The 19,034-nt window shown below is 42.4% G+C and overlaps 1 protein-coding gene across 1 annotated transcript; it reads left to right on the forward strand.

The window, feature by feature from the left end:
- The first annotated feature begins 400 nt into the window (after positions 1 to 400).
- On the forward strand, positions 401 to 18,793 carry LOC307227368 (WD repeat-containing protein 26). The gene is made up of 14 exons (XM_079996656.1): positions 401 to 1,089; positions 3,191 to 3,290; positions 4,917 to 4,973; positions 6,850 to 6,986; positions 8,569 to 8,666; positions 11,286 to 11,442; positions 12,872 to 13,010; positions 13,727 to 13,867; positions 14,263 to 14,382; positions 15,381 to 15,526; positions 16,485 to 16,563; positions 16,658 to 16,787; positions 17,460 to 17,654; positions 18,296 to 18,793. Exons 1-14 carry the CDS (start codon positions 821 to 823, stop codon positions 18,319 to 18,321), a joined length of 1,794 nt encoding a protein of 597 aa, XP_079852782.1. The 5' UTR covers positions 401 to 820; the 3' UTR covers positions 18,322 to 18,793.
- The last annotated feature ends 241 nt before the right edge of the window (positions 18,794 to 19,034 follow it).

A 19,034-nucleotide genomic window follows, 5' to 3' on the forward strand; every position in this document is an offset into this window, starting at 1 on the left:
TCTATTGTTTATTCTCACGTACATACTTTATTTTTTCCATAATAAAAAAAATAAGAACAGTATTTAATCGTAAACAAATCGCAATCAATGCCGATTATATACAATGAGCTCAAAACGGACAGGTAACATGTATATAATATCTCGGGAAATATACAAACGTGTTTTATTCAACATGATTTAAATTTAAAAAAAAATGTATAACAATATGATTATTTTTTAACAAAATAATAATAAATATAATAAATGCGGTCATTATTGTCGTTTACTGTTTTTAAATTATTATGGGTTATAATTCCACCCGGAAGCATGGCAGTGTAGGAATTTCCGGTGACGTCAGAGTGTCAGGGCTCCATTAGGATCGCAGCTGTTCGGAGCACAACAACACAGGCAGACGGGGGCGACTGACGGAGCCTCCGCGGCGTCAGTGTCACTTCGTCCGTCGTCCAAACAAACAAACAGACAAATAAACAAACAAACGGACAAACAACACGGTCTCGAAAAAAAAAAACCTGGGAGCCCAAACCTCCTCCTCCTTTCCCACCCGGAGCTCCGCCGGCTTCTAACCACGGCCGCTCTCGGTGAGGAAACTCTGGCCTCCGCTTCCTCCTCCTCCGACTCGGACACCGGCGGAGCGTCACCGCCCCCGCGGAAGAAACACCGAGCCTCGGCGGCGGAGGGAGCAGGAGAGCCCGGGGCTTCGACGGGCCTTTCCGGCGTTGTTTTGGGACTCGCTGCTTCTTCCCCTCCTCTTCCTCCGCACTCCCAAGCGACCTCCGCGATTCATTTCAACCGAAGTGTTGTCAACAACCTCAGCAGCGGCATGCAGTCGAACGGGGCAGGACAGGGGCAGGGATCGGCGGAGATCTCCTGCCTGAACGGGGAGTCGTCCTCGGCCGGCGGGGCGCACTCCAACGGGCTGTCGTCCGGCGCAAACAACGGGACCAGCGTCGGCACCAGTAACGGTGCTCCGAGCGTCTCCACGGCCTCGGGTTCGGATGTCGGTTCGTTGAAAAAGAAGAAACGTCTCTCGCAAGCGGAGGAAGATGTCATCCGATTAATAGGGCAACATCTACACGGACTGGGACTAAAGTAAGTTCACGATCCAAAGGGGGAAAAAAACCTTGAAAAAAAAAACCACAACCCTAATCCCTAAAGAAGAGCCGATCACATATGGTTACGGTTTAAGTGTGAAACCAGCGAATCGGCACGACATCCAGGGAGCTTTCGGTGCGGTTTGACAGACACAAACATGGGGGATGGGATGGTTTTAGATTGTGAGCACTGTAGTTGGAAGAAGAAGAAGAAGGGGTCCATCTTGCACAATAACACCACTAGCCCGCGATCAGCTGCAGGATTCCCCCTTTTACAGCATATTTCACCACAAAGCAGAGTCCGTTATTAGGTCGATCGCACTGTCACCGTGTCCGGAATAAGTCGGCGTTGGTAGTTTGAGGTGTTATGTCGCATATCGGAGGTTTTATACCAAATATGGACGCATTACATCATCTCGCAATCCAAGATGATACACACACACTCCTGAAAGACTTGCCCCACTGTACACGACTCTGAATTAATCTGTTGATCGGGGCCAAGTACATTTCCATATACAATGGGTTTAGTCTTGGTAAAGGTTGGTGCATTGTAGTGCGGACCAGCGAGTAGAATATAAATGTGCTTTTAAGTGGCAGTAAGAATGCAAGTACGGGACTGGGTATAAATAGGAATATAGTTGAGTATTGACAAAATGCACACGATGCAGTTTGATACGTTGGTCGCACAGTTAAAATTTTCCACGTCCGTGTTGATTGTTTAGTATGGAGATTACTGTGTGGCATGACAGGGTTGATTTGGTCCGTATCTTCCGGCCTTTTTTCTCTCGTCGTTTTATTTTTTATTTTTTTTGCGCCCGTGAGACGATGTTTGAGGGTCAAATTGTTGTTGTTCGGTTATGAAAACTGTTATTAATGGTTATTCCGACAGCGTTTTGTTGTCAACCGCCAGAGCTCCCATCAAATACAAAGTCATCGACCTTGTGTATCGATCTAATCTAATGGGCTCCTCTGCGTTTGTGTCGTCTTTTCCACAGTGGTGTGGGAGGCATAACGTGTCATAAAGTGTCCTCGGGTAATGACACGGGGAATCGTGCCAGACATTCGTTCGGTCGTGTTGGTGGATTAGTGTGGGTCTTTCCTGAGCTGGAAGGATCATTTTCCCCAACCGGAGCGGGATTCGGTTTCATGGCGGCCGAGGAATGCGCCTCTAACCAGCTGTTTTACATTAGAAACCTTGGGTTTGATTCTAATTATAGTAACGCACCGATGCTCCGCGAGAAATGTATTTCAAGTCGTGTACTTTAAAAATCGACCCGTGTCGCCCCGGTGTCCTGAAAACGCACTATTCCCACAGCCTGATCTCTTAGTGCTAACCTGCCGTTTTTAAGTTGAGCTGCGATTACAAAGTAAAGCCTGCATTGCTGTGTTTACACTGAATGGTGAATGCATGGCATTGTCTGCCATTGAACAGTGAACTGACGCCCCTGTGTCCGAACGAAGGAAATGCATGTGAATACCTTACAGCACCCAGCAGGGGTGACGCTGAAAAGACTGCTGCGCCATTCCATTGATACCTGAGGATGATGTCATTATGCTCAAGTGTCAGCAGTCCCCTTCTCACCCAATTTGATTCTCCCCGACACCTCAGCAGAGCTTCTTAATGCCAATTGAAGGGTTTGTTGACATGTTCAAGACGGCCTCAGTTGGAGACTTAACCACTTTCTTTGATCTCTGGCTGGTCAGGGATACTTTGCTCATGCATACATGTCTCGGCTTGTCTTCCCCAGACAATCACAGATATAAGATTTTCACTATCTCATTAGCCCCATAATTAGAGATGTATTTTGTCATGAGAGGACCAGACCGCTCTTTGTCCATTCTGCCTTTAGCCATGGCACCGCCTTTTATCGTCAATTGCAATGTATCAATAGAAGTTTTTGGGAGACACTCTCCTTTATAGCAGTGATGTCATCGCGTTTTAATAATCTATGATCCACCTGTCATCTGTTGACACACCAGTAAGCCTGCGCACTCGTGCACTTTCTCCATTTCACGCCTGTGTATTTGTCTCCTTTTCTCCCTACTTCTTTCTCCACCCCCCCCTCTTTTTTTGCATTCTCTTTCTTCTGTGTCTGCAGTCAAACGGTAGACCTGCTGATGCAGGAATCAGGATGCAGACTCGAACACCCCTCAGCCACCAAGTTCCGCAACCACGTCATGGAAGGGGAGTGGGACAAGGTTGGTCTCAGGTTACCATGGTTTCTTTACTTGACAGCAAGCATATTGATATATTTCGCAGTTGTATCTGTTTCATGACTCATCCCATGTTTTCTATTTATTTATTTATTATTATTATTATTATTATTATTATTATTATATATATATATATATTTTTTTTTGCTAATTCAAATAAGTGCATCACACAGTACCATTTAAAGTTGCAGTGTGTATGATCTACACAACGGACTTGGCAAAAATGGAACATAAAATTCATAAATATGTTTTAATTTGTGTATAATCCCATGAAAACAAGAATTGTTGTATTTTTGTTACCTTAGAATGGGCCCTTTTTATCTACATAGGGAGCGGGACCCCTTCCTCAGAGGCCGCCATGTTGTGCCACTATGTTTCTACAGTAGCCCAGAACAGACAAACCAAACATTGGCTCTAGAGAGGGCCTTTCACTGTTTTCGCTGTTTTTTTTTTGGTTTTTTTTGTGGCACCCGAAGGTCACTGTAGCTTCTCCTACATCATTGGAAAGGGAGGGGTGGGGGGGTTCAGTTTGTTGCAGTCTGCAACCTCACTGCTAGATGCCACTAAATTCTTAACACTGCACCTTTGAGAACAGCAGTAGAAATGAGTATTGATAAAACTCAGCTGCCGTAACAGGATTTTTTGTCAAATGATGGACACAAAGCGGCCATCTTTGTTTAAATGTATGTACGCCAATTATTGGCAATAATTGTGCACATTGCGTAAATGGCAATCCTAGCTCTACCCTAACTCTACTCTAGATAGTATTGTAACTACTAATAGTGGTTTTATTTTGACCTAAGTAGTACATTTAGGTACACATCTTTAGTCCAGATACTTTTGTGGAGTGAATTGTCAGAAGTCAACCTCTTATATTTTGTTTAAAAAACAAACTTGTTTAAATAATTTCCTATATAAAATAGCATTAATGGAAGGCAACGTATAAGCAATAGCCTTCCACAATCTTCATGGAAATCTGTTTATCAAGTCATGATGTTTTGCTTTAAAAGAAGCCCGATGTGCAATAAAGCTTGACTGGCATTGTGGGGGATACACAGAAGCCCAGTGAAGTACAATGGTGCCACATGATTAATGTCATACATTTTTAACAGTTGTTGTGTAATTGGCTTTAAAAAGTCCCACTTTCCACTCAGCTTAACTGTTGTAGACTTGCAAAATGAACCTCATCCCTGCAGGCCGCTGCTGTGGCTTTCTCATGAAAAAAAAAAAAAAAAAAGAGGCGCATTATATTAAAGAAGTGGAGTGGAGACAGAAGCAATCAATTGTCCAGAATCATCAGCCCCTGTCAGAAATTAGAACCAGCGCTGAGCCAGTGGCTGATAAATTTACAGTGTTAAATTAATGTTTTTCTTTTATCATTTATTGATGGCTTTTAGAAATATTGAGAGATGAATAAAAGCAAAACCATCTCATACGAAAATGGTCTATAGCTAAGCTGGTTTTACATAAGAATATGACAGAATGATCCTTTTTTATTGCTTTTGTGTCGTAATTAGACCCCCCCCCCCCCATGTGCATGCATAGAAAGCGCTGAGCTAACCATTTCTCTCTGTCTCTCTCTCCTCCCTCACCCTCTTTGTTTTGAACCAGGCTGAGAATGATCTCAACGAGCTGAGAGCACTGATGCATTCTCCCAATGCCATTGTGGTAAGCTCTGTCTGCCTAAAACTGACCTGCGCTGAATGACACTCAGCAGTGAGGAGGCATAACGGGAGGTTCTAGAATGTGGTACCAGTAGAATGCTGCAGGTTGTGGTTGTAGACTAGTGAGGCTTTTCTGGACGAGGCCTATGATGGTAGAGCGACCATTATGTCACTTATGCCATGGACACACTACACGACGAGATCGCTGTACAGTTCACACTACAACTTTCTGTCTTGTGATCGCGGATCTTGCAGTCTTATGGTTTTTACACTACATGACAGATCGGTGACAGGGGGTCACACATGACAAGATCTTTCATCAGAGGAATCCCAGACATGACAACTGACACCGGAAATGATATGATACCATGCGCGGGACAGGATTATCTATTTTTTTATTATATTCTTGATCATTGTAAAAAAAACAACAAATGAATGCAGAATTAAAATAAGAAACATAGTAAAAACCTAAAGAAGAAAAGTAAAATCGGTATGTGTTTCTGGCTGCTGCTCCGCTGTCTCTCCTTCTCGAGTCCTCCCCTCCCCCCGTCACTCCATGTCTGCTCTCATTGTCTGTAGCTCATTGCGTCACTCCCGACACAACCAGATATTAAACATGTTTGATATTTCCGTGCCGCCGGTGAGTGCTCGGCGAGCACTCTGATCGAGTCGTGAGCAGTTAACACCACACGCTCGTCGCTCGTGGGAGTGCGCTGTGATTTTCCTCCGATCTGGGGCTTTGCTCGGCGATCTCCAAAAACCTGTCGGCAAGCGGAAAATCAACCCAGTATTCTGAACTCGGCATTCGCAATAGTTGGCTTCATTGCGGGATGCGTGGAGTCTAGAAATTTAACTTGGGCTTTAGAAAATTGGAAAGGATTGATCAAATGGATCAAATGGTCATTGGGGAGGATATCATTGAGTAGGGTTAGGGATTTGTCAAGGCACTATAATATTTTTCATTCACATGTTGATTTATTCACATGCTGATGGCGGATTTTGCTACTGTAGTCTGTGCGTGTTAGCTGTGCTCTGAGAAACTAAACGGAGGAGCGAATTTTCAGAATTTCCCCCGCGTGGGATTAATAAAGTACTATCTTAAAACCAGTCTGCTCATTAGTGGAGGTGATGTACTCCATAGAACGGCCACTCGTGTTCCAATAAAGTGTCTATCTGTATGTTTGCATTTTTCCTGGGGCTCTGAAAACTCAAGTGGCCATGTTTCTTGGATGGTTCCCGACTAATGTTTTTATCTGAGATTGTATTTTATAATAGCAAACCCCACACGCTTACGTGTTTATGAAATATGCTCAATCTCCTTGGGTGGCCAGTTCTGGTCAGCCATTTCTTGGATTTTTGAGTGTATGACCATGCTGGAAGCCTTCTCCGGGGCTGTGGCACACACTGCACACATGAGATAAGAAAGATCCTCCTTTGAATTCCATGGATGTCTGCGCTGAGAATGGCAATGAGTAGTTCATGTTCTTATCAGCATTCTCCACAGTAATTGAGTCAGTGGGCAGCACCAGATCTATTCGTTTGAGAGACGACTCGAGTGACCACCTTTTAAGGTTTGCTCGACCCTTATTGTTTTTCAATGTGCTCTATAAATAAACGTGACTTGACTTTTAGACCTCAACTCACTCAGAACCTTTGGCACCATTTCCTGTCCGACCCGTGCTGTGTTTTTGCTAAAACTTAAAGTGGCTTAAAGTCTTATCATTCATATTATGTGTCACTCCTGTCTGTTCTTTCCCTGTGGTCAGCACCCTCTGTTAACATCTTCCTTCTTTTTTCTCCCCCTTCCTCCCTTCCCTCCCTCTCTCTTTATTACTTTTGTTCTCCCCCTCCCCCTCTCTCTTTCTGCCGTCCACCTTCAGCGGATGAAGTTCTTACTGCTGCAGCAGAAGTACCTGGAGTATCTCGAGGACGGAAAGGTCCTGGAGGCGCTGCAGGTTCTCCGTGGAGAGCTGACGCCGCTCAAATACAACACAGACCGCATCCATGTGCTCAGCGGGTACTGTGTCGTTTCGAGCCTTCCCTCTTCCTTTCCAATTCCTTTGTCTTCCTCAATCTGTTCAGACAGAAATATGGATCTTTAACACACAGACTGGCCTGTCCAGAGCGGGTCAAACAAAAGTAGAATTGGTGTGGTTTTTTTTGGGGGGGGGGGGTTTATGTCTTTCCATGTGGGGTTTAATAAAGTCTAATCTTAAGTGTTACCATATTCTAGTTTGTTCTGGAGCATCAGAAGTTTTTATTATGGCAATTTATATTGCATTTATTCTATAAATTGCACTAAATTCTATTCCATTCGAACATCTGTTTGCACTATGCATCACTGAATAAACATGCCTTTTCTTAAAATTTAAATTTGACTGTTGGTAATTCACCATTTGCAAAAAAGTGATGATGATGATGACGATGTAACATAGCAATTCAGCAATCTGTGCTTGGTGAACTGCTCCCACACCGAGCTGAAAATAACAGCGTTTGATAACTTACTATACAAAGACAATGGTTAAAAAGGTGGGATTCTCCAGTAATAATGGATGGAGGGACTTTCCATAAAAATAGTAATGAATCATTCAATCTGTCCGTTGGGTTATCATCACTCATCTCATTAATGACTCAAGCCTCCTATTAAAACACCCTATTTTGTTTCTGACTGAATCAAATTATATTATTCTCATTTTTCTACCAAGTTTGAAAAAGTACAAGCACTGATAAGGTATATCAGAAAGAATTGGTATTATCAGATTTACAAGCGCTCATCACTATTTTCATATTCACTAAAGGGAAAATATCCTGGTCTAATTTGGAGGGTGTATGGATTCAGGGTCAAATTTTGCCTGATAGCTTTCCAGATGCCCTAAAAATCTATTGTTGAACAGTGAAATGAACCTTTAAAGAGTCATGTTGGGCTCATGAGTCTTAGTCTTACTTGATGTAGTTCCTCCTACTAATGTAATCACCTTTATTTGTATCGCACCTTTTATGCATATAGTCACACCTTCGGAGGAGTAACATGTTTTTATTTATTTTTTAGTTCTATAATAGACCGACTTTTAATCATGTCCTGCGAACATACACTGTAAGGTGTGTCACACTTGCCACAGAATCCTGTAATGAATGATCAAATCAATAAATAAAATCAATGTGCTTTAAGCTCTCAAGCAAAGATGTGTTTTCTGATAAAAAAGGAAGAGATCGGTTTGTCCTCTTCAACAGCCTCGACCGCTCTGCTGAAAAAGGAATGTGCGTTTTTCCATTGTGTGTTATAGTCGATCACAATTGATCAGCTGTATCTGCTGGAGTGTGTCCTTGATTCAGGAACCTTCCATAGAGTCCATCACTCAAACAACAGAGATACACGTAGTGTCTGTGTCCAACACAGTACCTGGAACCATTTGACTTAAATAAGCAAAGAGGCTCACTTCATGAAAACACCTGTCAGTTCCTCCAAAGGGTCTTGGAACCATTCTAGAACTGTTCTAGAGCCATTTTTCATATTCTAAACCAAAGGGATCCCAAAAAAACCCTCCTAATATCCTGTTAGCCCACTGATCTCATTGCTTTTGTTCTGGTGCCTTTTGTAGGTACCTGATGTGTAGCCATGCTGAGGATCTGAGAGCCAAGGCAGAGTGGGAGGGGAAGGGCACCGTGTCCCGCTGCAGACTGCTGGACAAGCTACAGAGTGAGGACACACTCACACTGATCTAGTCACACTACAGCAAATGCACTAATAACACTCATACTGTCATATGGAACATTTTCATGACAAAAGCACATTCCTTCTAATGTAGATAAAAAAACAATGAGTGATCCACACTTCCAGTAGTCTGAGAGGTTTTGCTCTGTGAGCCTTGTAAATGGTGTGAAGTCTTGTCCCAAGGAGAGTGAAGTCTGAAGCCGTTTTCTTGTTGTTCATTTAACCCAACCACATGTATTTTACATGGTTTCATATATGTGACCCACCACATGCTGACCCGGTGCATTTCGGGGCAGCCTACTTTTGGCTCGATGTGGAAAAACATCGGGAAGTCGTTTTTTCATCCAAAATCAGATTATAGCAGATTTATATTCCTCGAGTCGTTTTCTATCTCTCAACGTAATTTCGAAAATGAGTTTGGTTTCTAAATATTAACAAAGTATTAAAAAGTCAAGGCTACCTGATCCGGCAGCATTTTTTACGCGGAAAATAAGTCACTCACCGACTTGCTGAACTCGCAAAACAATCTTATTGTTCCCTTTGGTGCAAACATGCGGATCAAGATCATCCTTCCATATTCCAAGTGATGTGAAGCCAGAATGTAAAACTGTTTTTATAATTGCAATCTGAAAATCATTTTTATAAAACAATAAATGCAATGTTTAGAAGTTACAGAATAATGAAGGGGTCATGCTAGTTTAGTGAGCATGAACTTAAAATTAAAGGATTAATTTGAATCATGCTGCCAAGGTCTGGAAATGCTTCTAAAACTTTAAACCTTTCTCAGAACTTCTGTTTCCACAACCTTTAATCTTAATAAGTCATAGCTTCCAAAATATTTGCTTGATCCCCACAAGTGATACCTTGTTTTGAAGCTCCATTCTGCACTTTCGTGTCATATGGAAAAACAATGTCAAATTTCGAAATGCGACGCTAAAGTATGCAGTGGGTCACATATAAAGTTGAACGAATGCCATTCATGTGCAGTTTCTAGAAAAGGCTGATTTGCGATTTCCCCCGTCCCTGGCCTGGTTTTTAAGCTGAAAGGAGATATCGCCACAGAGTAAATATGCATTCGAAGAGGCACCTGCACAAACACAATTAAATACATAAGAAAGAGCTAAGCCATTAAGCCAGTTTGACATGTTGGAAAGCTTGAGCTGTGTTTTTATTTCAGATGGCTTTCCATAAATCTGTCCTATTTACTGAAAATGATCATTTGCATAAAGTTGTTCTTCATTTTGCCATGGAATAGTTATTTTATTATTGCAGACCTTGTTTTGATTCCACTGTTACTTGGTGAAACAAGGATCTAGCGTAAGACTACCTGGATAGAACATGTTTTTGCTCCTTTTTTCCTCATTTGTTTCATATTTGCTTCTTCTCAGGTCAATTGTCCCACATTTCACAGCAGCATAGTGGAAAAACAATGTACGGTTGCCACATGGCAGCGGGCAGTCTTGTCGATGTTGCTTAGTGCACATTTAAAGTATATAGTCTGTATCACACATGTGACTTGTTACATGTAGGGATGAGTATGATTGTACTTTTATGGATACAGACATAACTGTAGATACTGCTTAACCATACTAATGCTCATTTTGTTATCAATAGAGTTAGCTAATCCGGTTAAGAGTGTTACATAGATTAGACGAGGTCCAGGCAGTATTTTTAGGAATTAAGGAAGCGGGTGGGGGGAGTGGGGCTTGACAAAGATTTCAAATTTAGACCATGGTTAACTTGAGTTTACTGGTATCACTATGCACATGTGCATATATCCACTGTGCACGTCCACCATGATAAAAAAATATATAAACACTTTTGAGCTTTTCAGGATGTACAGCACGCTCCAAATGCACGCAACGGGAACACATTATGTCGGAATTACCTGGTGCATCTACTAGGAATGTTTTAATCAGGCAAGCCAATTTGAAAATGTCTTTGAAAATGAGAAGTGGCAATCCACAAGTTGATCTGTGTTGGGTGGGTTACACCCCAAGCCCCCCAAAACGTTTTTATTTATTTATAGAGACGGACAAATTGTTTTCTTGAAAGTTTGCCTTCCTCTGATCGATCGATTGATTTATTTGATTTTATTTATTTATTTATTTATTTATTTATTTTCCTTGATCACTTGAGGTGGTGGTGGTATTTCGCTGTTATTTGTTGTGAATGTTCATCCATATTTTACTGTTTACTGACTACAACTAGATTTGCTGGTTTATCAAATTCGCCATGGCTGCCTTTCACTTCTTGCACATGCCCGATCAGTGCATTCATACCAGGAAAGGCGGACCCCGCCACCAACAACGGAAACGGCATATAGAGGAGCACATGCATAACGCAAATACATTGAACTCTTTCTTATAAAGCCAGGTAAATAAAGTTTAAAATATGAGATTTTTAAACAAAATAATGTTACGAATTACCACATAAAGTTGATATTGTGAAATACCGATAGCAGTACCGTTTATCGCCTATCAGGAATCTTATCAGATCAGCACCAGTTCTCGGTACCCATCCCTACTCACATATACACTATACCATCTTTCCCAAAATACCTTCACTTTTAACCCAAACCCCCGCCCCCGCTTCTCCCTGCAGCGTACCTTCCTCCCTCCGTGATGCTGCCCCCACGGCGCCTGCAGACGCTGCTGCGCCAGGCGGCTGAGCTGCAGAGGGACCGCTGCCTCTACCACAACACCAAGCTTGACAGCAGCCTGGACTCAGTGTCCCTGCTCCTGGACCACGTCTGCAGCCGGTCAGTACCGGACAGCCTACAGGCTGAATTGGAAAGCAGTACTGAAGCTTCTTTTTTCCCCAAGAAAGTAAAACCGGAAGCCCAGCAGATCTTGCTCTAATTTGGAGATTTGATTCTGTCGTAATATGGTGTCTGTGTGTCTGTTGTGGTTCCTCCCTATTGGTAATGTTGACACAAGCCTGCCTGTATCTCCCAAGATCTGGGGCTTCCTCCTTGATAGCTACATCCTTTTAAAAGCACTTTTCTGTTCCTTCCACTGCTCTTATTGGAACATGGATAATCTACTCTAGCATGGGAATATTGCAGCAGCATGTTGTGACACTTCCTTGTTATGGTGGACTAAATCTATAAATGTATTTCCTGCATGGGGTCAATGAACAATCTGGGAAATCTGTTCCAGCAATTTCCCACCTCAAGACCTAGTATTATTTCCGGGAAAATGCCAGTATGTCTTATGTTGTGAATGGAAGCAGTAGCATTACCCGAAAAAGCAGGTTAAGTAGGGGTGAAGCCGAATCCCAATACGGTTTCGGAAAAGCACAAATAGTGGGATTTTATGAATATTTATTTCGTACAAATTTTAAAAAATAATAATGTTTTCGGGAAGAGGAAAAAAAAACATTCTGGGGGGGAAAAAAAAGCGAGTCCCATTGGAACCGTGGCGCTCGGCCACTGTTCCAAGACAAGACAAGAAACTGAAACACGTCCAGTCTCTACGGAGACAGGTCTTGATATTCTTAAATTGTATTTTTAAAATTAAAAATGCCACTCGGACCCTAGACGTGTCTTCTAGAGTTAGGGGTGCGGTGTGGGGACATCGGGCACAAGTGCTTCGCTTGCCCACCAGCTGCACCGGAGCGCTGAGCCAGAGAGGGAGCGAGCGGACGGGGCGAGGTAGAAGGGATGGAGAACCTTCCTTCTCCAGAGGCAGAGAGTGTATGACCGGTTGGAAATGATTTAACAACATTGGGTTAGGGTTATGCTTCCAGGGATGTGGGCTCTGTCAGGGCAGGGAACCAAGTCCTCCCGGGAGGGCCGGGGAGACAGAGGTTGGAAACAGGAAGCGCTCTGAGAGCCAGGAAAAAAACAAACCGATTCAGATCGTATGTTTGTATGTCCGTCGTTGCCGACACAGATTGTCCAAACCATCACATCTACACTGGAACAGATTGTCCCTTGCCCCATCTATTCCGGCACTATCATGGCATATATGAAAAGGTGCAAGACGGAAATGTTCCTGAATGTAGCTGCATGTGTGAATAGTGAAAATCACCAGCGGTACCGGAAAGGCTATGCCAGTAATTTACCAGGAACTATGTGTGAAAGGGGCTTATTTCCTATATTTAGTCCCATTGAGATGAGGATCTCTTTTTGATGTAATGTCTGAAACTGACAAACGATCTTGAATTTTGACCTCTCCCGGTCGCAGGAAGCAGTTCCCCTGCTACACCCAGCAGATCCTCACCGAGCACTGCAACGAGGTCTGGTTCTGCAAATTCTCCAACGATGGCACCAAACTGGCCACCGGCTCCAAAGACACAACCGTCATTATTTGGCAAGTTGACTCGGTGAGTGTGTACAGGCATAGAACAAATCATCTCCTTTATCATGTGTTTCTGAGAGAGTAGTCGAGTTGTGTTTTAATACTTCCAGCTTAATAGCTTTACTTTTGCATTATTTTAAGTGTATATAAATCTTCTAAATACTATTTCCCCCGTTAAAGGACTCCATTCTATTCACTTCATTTAATATTCAGCTCTAACACATTTCACATTACTGCTGACCACTTTCCTGATGATAGCTCACATTTTTATATTTTTGAATATTTAATATTGGAAAATGTAAACAATGTGAAGAAACCTGTGAGATATGTGAGAAACCTACTCGAATTTTTTGATTAATTTATCTTTATTTTGTGCATAGAGCAAATTTTGTATATTCTGTATAAATGTTATTTCTATTCATTTTTAAGCATTCTTTTTCTCTGCTACTTGTTTGTTTGCTCTACACAACAGCAATACCATGACAAATTCATTGTAAGTAATAATGTTCTTGGCCCAATAAATAGATTGTGATTCTGATTCAAATTATGTCCGGGTCCCGCTTACACCTGTGGTAACACATATTCCTGTCAAAAATACTTAATTTGAGGTATTTTGTAATTCCATTTGAACAGGCGGAAGCGCCATGGCTCTAACGTTTGACCCCAGTATGGTCCTTTTCATTGTCAATGTTTCTTAATATTTGTGTATTAATACATATATGCACGTGTGTGTGCATGTAGGACAGTCACCAGCTAAAGCTGCTGCGGACCCTGGAGGGTCACGCCTACGGAGTCTCCTACTTAGCCTGGAGCCCTGACGATACCTACCTGATCGCCTGCGGACCTGACGACTGCTCCGAGCTCTGGCTCTGGAACGTTCAGGTAGTTTTCTAACCCCTCTGTGTTGCTGTTTACCTCCTGCATGCTTGGTGTACTGCCTATGTTAGTCCCCGGTGGGCACTGTGGAGTGAGCTGGCCAGTTGTTAAAACGCAGCATCAAGTTAGGCCAAGGGTTTGAATGTGAAATTCAGAGTGGGTAAACAAGTGGCCACTCAACAAAAAACAGGCAACAGTCTGTACGCCTTGGGCCGTCCCATCGATTTTCTATAAACCATGTACTCAGTTACCGCTCTCTCTTTCTCCACCTCCTGTCATTTACCCCTCCCCCCTCTTCCTTCTCTTTTCATTTCAATCTCTCTCCCATCCCCCATCCCCTCTCTCTTCCCCCCTCTCACCCCCCTCCTGTGCTCTTGCTGCCTTGGCCCTCTGGTGGCCAGACGGGAGAGTTGCGGACCAAGATGTCCCAGTCCCATGAGGACAGTCTGACCAGCGTGGCCTGGAACCCTGATGGCAAACGTTTTGTCACCGGGGGACAACGGGGGCAGTTCTACCAGTGTGTGAGTAGACTTTTTTTTTTTCTTTATGTATTTTCTTTTATGTGGATGTGTCAGATATGCATACAATGGTTTTGTTTTCTTGTTTTTCTCACATTATGTTTATTTACTGTTAAATTGCTTGCGTTGAAACTTTATGTTGACATGCATGTGGTTTTGAGAGGGACCGGGTAGCTGTTACACCTCCAGTGCTGTTGTTTTGACCTGAGCAGGCAGCAGATACTGGATTCTCTCAAGTATTGATTTTCCAGACGTGAAATTTTCCAGCCGTGAACCTGCTGAACCCATAAGATAAGATGTGTTGTTCACCGTGCCTAACTGTCATGGACTCTATGTGCTTCTCTATCGGTCACTGTGTAGCTGACTACAGTACATAGGGTTTTGTTAGTAACGGGAATATGAACTTGGATTAAAGACACAAATTTCATAACAGTGAAATTGAAAAAGCAGTTTTGGAGAGATCTAAAATTATGCATCTGTGGTTTCACTATGTTTTGATTTATAGTGCAGGTTTTATTTTTCATGTTATGGCTTTAATAATGATACTTCTAGTTACATATATTACATACTGACTGTTCGAGCAGCATACATTTCCTATTAATTCTGAAATCTGCACATGTTTGTCTGTTGGCCTCCTATTTATTCAGAAAAAAAACACGAGATAAGATAACTTCTTATTAAAAGAGAAAGATGAAATAAAAACAACATGTGCACATCTATCAATAAAGTTCGACAGCATCTAGACACTGCTGACAGCCCTGAGAGTGCCGATGAGGACATTTGTGAACCTTTTCTCTTCAAACTGTTGTCCTCTGCTGTCCTCTTCTGTGAGAGTCTGAGACAGATTGGAGTCCAATATTGTTGCTTTCGTTCGCCGGAATATAACTCTGTGTGTGTGTGTGTGTGTGTGTGTGTGTGTGTGTGTGTGTGTGTGTGTGTGTGTGTGTGTGTGTGTGTGTGTGTGTGTGTGTGTGTGTGTGTGTGTGTGTGTCCGTGTCCAGGACTTGGACGGTAACCTGTTGGACTCCTGGGAGGGTGTGAGAGTACAGTGCCTGTGGTGCCTGAGTGATGGCAGAACAGTGTTGGCCTCAGACACCCACCAACGTATTCGCGGTTACAACTTTGAGGACCTTACAGACAGAAACATGTACGTTCCTCCCACTCCCATCATCTGCACCACTCTTGCTAACAGGGTACCTGAATCTGCGTAATTTCAGTTTAAAGTTCAACAGACCTTAACATTTCTTTATAAATATGTCACTTGGTTGTATTGAATTATAGTAGTTTTAAATCACAATGTTAAAATAATCAAACTACATATTAGATTGCCGTTGAGATACGATTGTAATATGGAATCTAAAGCCATATTTACACTGAATGTGACAATGGGTATGACTGTCAGAACCCTCCTCCTGGTGGCCATCCTAGTACATCCGTCGAGATTTCAGATCCCTCGCAGATCCCTGAATGTATATGACAAAATGGTAGAGCTCAATCCTCCACGGAAGTAGTGCAATAGTGAGTAGTTTGGTCAGCTGTCATTAATTATTATCATTAAATGAAAGAGCTGAAATCAAATGACTTAATACACACGATTGATGTAAAAACACATTTATTGATAATGAGCATGGCAACATCCAACATTAATGTTTATGACATCATTATTATATATACATAATTAACTTCATTTTCATTTAGGTGTGGCCTACTGTATATATTTCAGTTCATTGAAAGGGTCAGAGCTTTTCACACGTGGTTTCCAACTCTCCATAAGAAAATGAATGACTTCCAGTCCGTTGTTGTTTGTCACATTCATTGTAAAAAGTGCTTAAGGCTTGCTGCCAAGTCCTTTCCCCAATGATATGACTGCACTGCTGTATACATAAAGACAATGGTAAATTATGTTGAATAGTGTGTGTGTGTGTGTGTGTGTGTGTGTGTGTGTGTGTGTGTGTGTGTGTGTGTGTGTGTGTGTGTGTGTGTGTGTGTGTGTGTGTGTGTGTGTGTGTGTGTGTGTGTGTGTGTGATGTTTTAGGTACAATTCAATTATACAATTCTGTTATACAGCGATTTTCCGACTGATGTTTTGCTTGTATGTCTTTCAGAGTTCAGGAGGACCACCCTATTATGTCTTTCACTGTTTCAAAGAACGGAAGATTAGCTTTGTTAAATGTAGCAACTCAGGTGAGCCAAGTGCCATTTTAAAAATGTTTAATTGTTGCAGAATATTGTCAGGTTCTTACACTTGTTTTTTGTTAAACACGCATTGTTGCTGCAGGGAGTGCACCTATGGGACTTGCAGGACCGTGTGCTGGTGAGGAAATACCAAGGAGTGACCCAGGGCTTCTACACCATCCACTCCTGCTTTGGAGGACACAATGAAGACTTCATTGCCAGTGGCAGCGAAGGTACACTGACGGAGTTTTACAGACCATCTGGACTTTTTGTAACGCATTCCATAAAAATCCATCCATAACTCTATATTAGGCTTTAGTGCGGGGAAGATTGCTTATTCATGTGTTATAGTTTTTAAACGTATGATGAGGAAGGCCAACTGGTTGTCAACCATATTTTTAGACTTTTTAGCATGTAGAAGAAAACCCATCCTGAAATATAAAATATTGATATATGCCCTTTGAGGTTTGTGTTCATCAAGCTGGAGTTGAGAATAACGGAACTTGGATCTAAACGATGAATGTGAAACATGGTGTTGACAGTCTTGCTTGATCTGCTTTAAGCAATCAGCTTTTGAAGAGATTCATCATGTTGCCCAGGTTCTTAAAAAGTCTTAAATTGTCTTAAATTCAGTTTTACAAATATTAGGCCTTAAAAGTCATGAAATAGTTTTACATTTGAATCTATGAGGTCTTGATTTCATTATGAACATTTTGTCTCCTTTACCCATGTAAACCTTTTTGTCACAATTTGTCAAGTCTGCCTAACCACCTTAATTATAAGTATGTTTTACCTTAATAATAACACTCGACCATCTCCTTCCACACTCTTTCTTCGCTCTTCCTCTCTTTCTGATTCTGATTCTGAGTCTGATTTCTGTCGTGTTGTCTTCCACTACTTACCAGACCACAAAGTGTACATCTGGCACCGGCGCAGCGAACTGCCCATTGCCGAGCTCACGGGCCACACTCGCACGGTCAACTGTGTGAGTTGGAACCCAGCGATCCCCGGCCTCATGGCCTCCGCATCAGATGACGGGACGGTGCGCGTCTGGGGCCCCGCGCCCTTCCTCGACTCTCAGGAGGCCGACGGACTGAACGGTAAAGGAGCACAGCGTGAGCGCTGGGGGATTGGGCCACGTTTTATTTAGTATTAGAAGCGTTGCATTTTAGAAATATGTAGATTTTCAACGCTTGCTGGAAGCGTTGAAAACAAATTATAAAACTGACTGCAATTTTTATTTACATTTTAAACCCTGGGGTTGAATCATTGTTTCAAATCCGGTGAGTCTGTACGGGGGGAATGCACACATCAGATTTTCTGCTGCAGTTATGCTGTTCCATAGGTTAAGGATTTCAGTTAAATCAGAAGTCAGGTCAGTCTTTGCCCATTCTAGGCATATATTATAAACAATAATAACAAAAGTAATAAAAAGCACAATTTATACATCTTAAATGACTCCCATGTCTTAGTTGCTCTGTTCTTCTGGTGCAACATAAGAAGTTCCCCATGGATATATTAAAAATATGTATCTTATGTTTTGTAAACAAATACAATAAACATATTTATTAAGGAGAGTGCTCATTAAAATAAATAAATAAAACAACCAAAATAATACTAGAACTCGCTGAATATTTTTCCCTCATCACCTCTTTGTATGCTTTTTACCAGAGGACCTGCTGGCATTCTTGGCGTATTATTTCCTTGTACGATATTAACCTCTGCTCATTTTCCTCCTCAGAAAACTGCAGTAACATGGATAGTTGATGGTGACTGACGGAGCAGAAGACGTCTTCTCTCTCTTAACAAAACCAACCCCACAACGAAAACAAAATGAAAATAATGGGAAAACAAAATCCAACGCCAACTTCGGAGAAAAATAACAAACAAACGAAAGCCACCAAGACAAAAAAGTGAGGCAAAAAAAACCAACAAAAAAACATCTCGTGACTCACCCTGAAAGACGCAACCACAGAGGTGACCCAGGGCGCTCTGTAAAGAAAAAATAATAATATCCAGGATTTGGTCCAAAAAACCCACTCTTGACCCAGACGCCTGGAGAAGCATTCGTCCCTGCCAGGATGCTGTCACCATCGGTGGCGGCGCGTCCTCCTCCCAGATCACGTTTCTTTCTCCAACTCCCAGAAGCTCCCAGGTGAAGCTGCCTCCACCTCAGGCCGGGTGCATGACGACACTCCATCCAGACATTCATCTAACCGAGTCTCTCCTCCTGTCTCTCTCTCTCACAAATCAGTGTATTTGTACATGAAGACAGACAGGCAGGGGTGGGGTGGGAGCGGGGTGGGATGGGGTGGGAGCGGGGTGGGGTGGTGTTGAGGGGATTTAGTGACTCTTCTGTGTGTACGTTTTTCCATTTCCCCCCCTCCCTTAGTATTGCTCTATTCTTCGCACTCGAGTCGTAGGCAAAGGAAGGCAAAGAAAAATCTAAAATCTACCGTAAATACACTGAAATGACCGAC

The sequence above is a fragment of the Zeus faber genome (genome assembly GCF_960531495.2).
Source record: "Zeus faber genome assembly, chromosome: 2".
Taxonomy (NCBI): domain Eukaryota; kingdom Metazoa; phylum Chordata; class Actinopteri; order Zeiformes; family Zeidae; genus Zeus; species Zeus faber.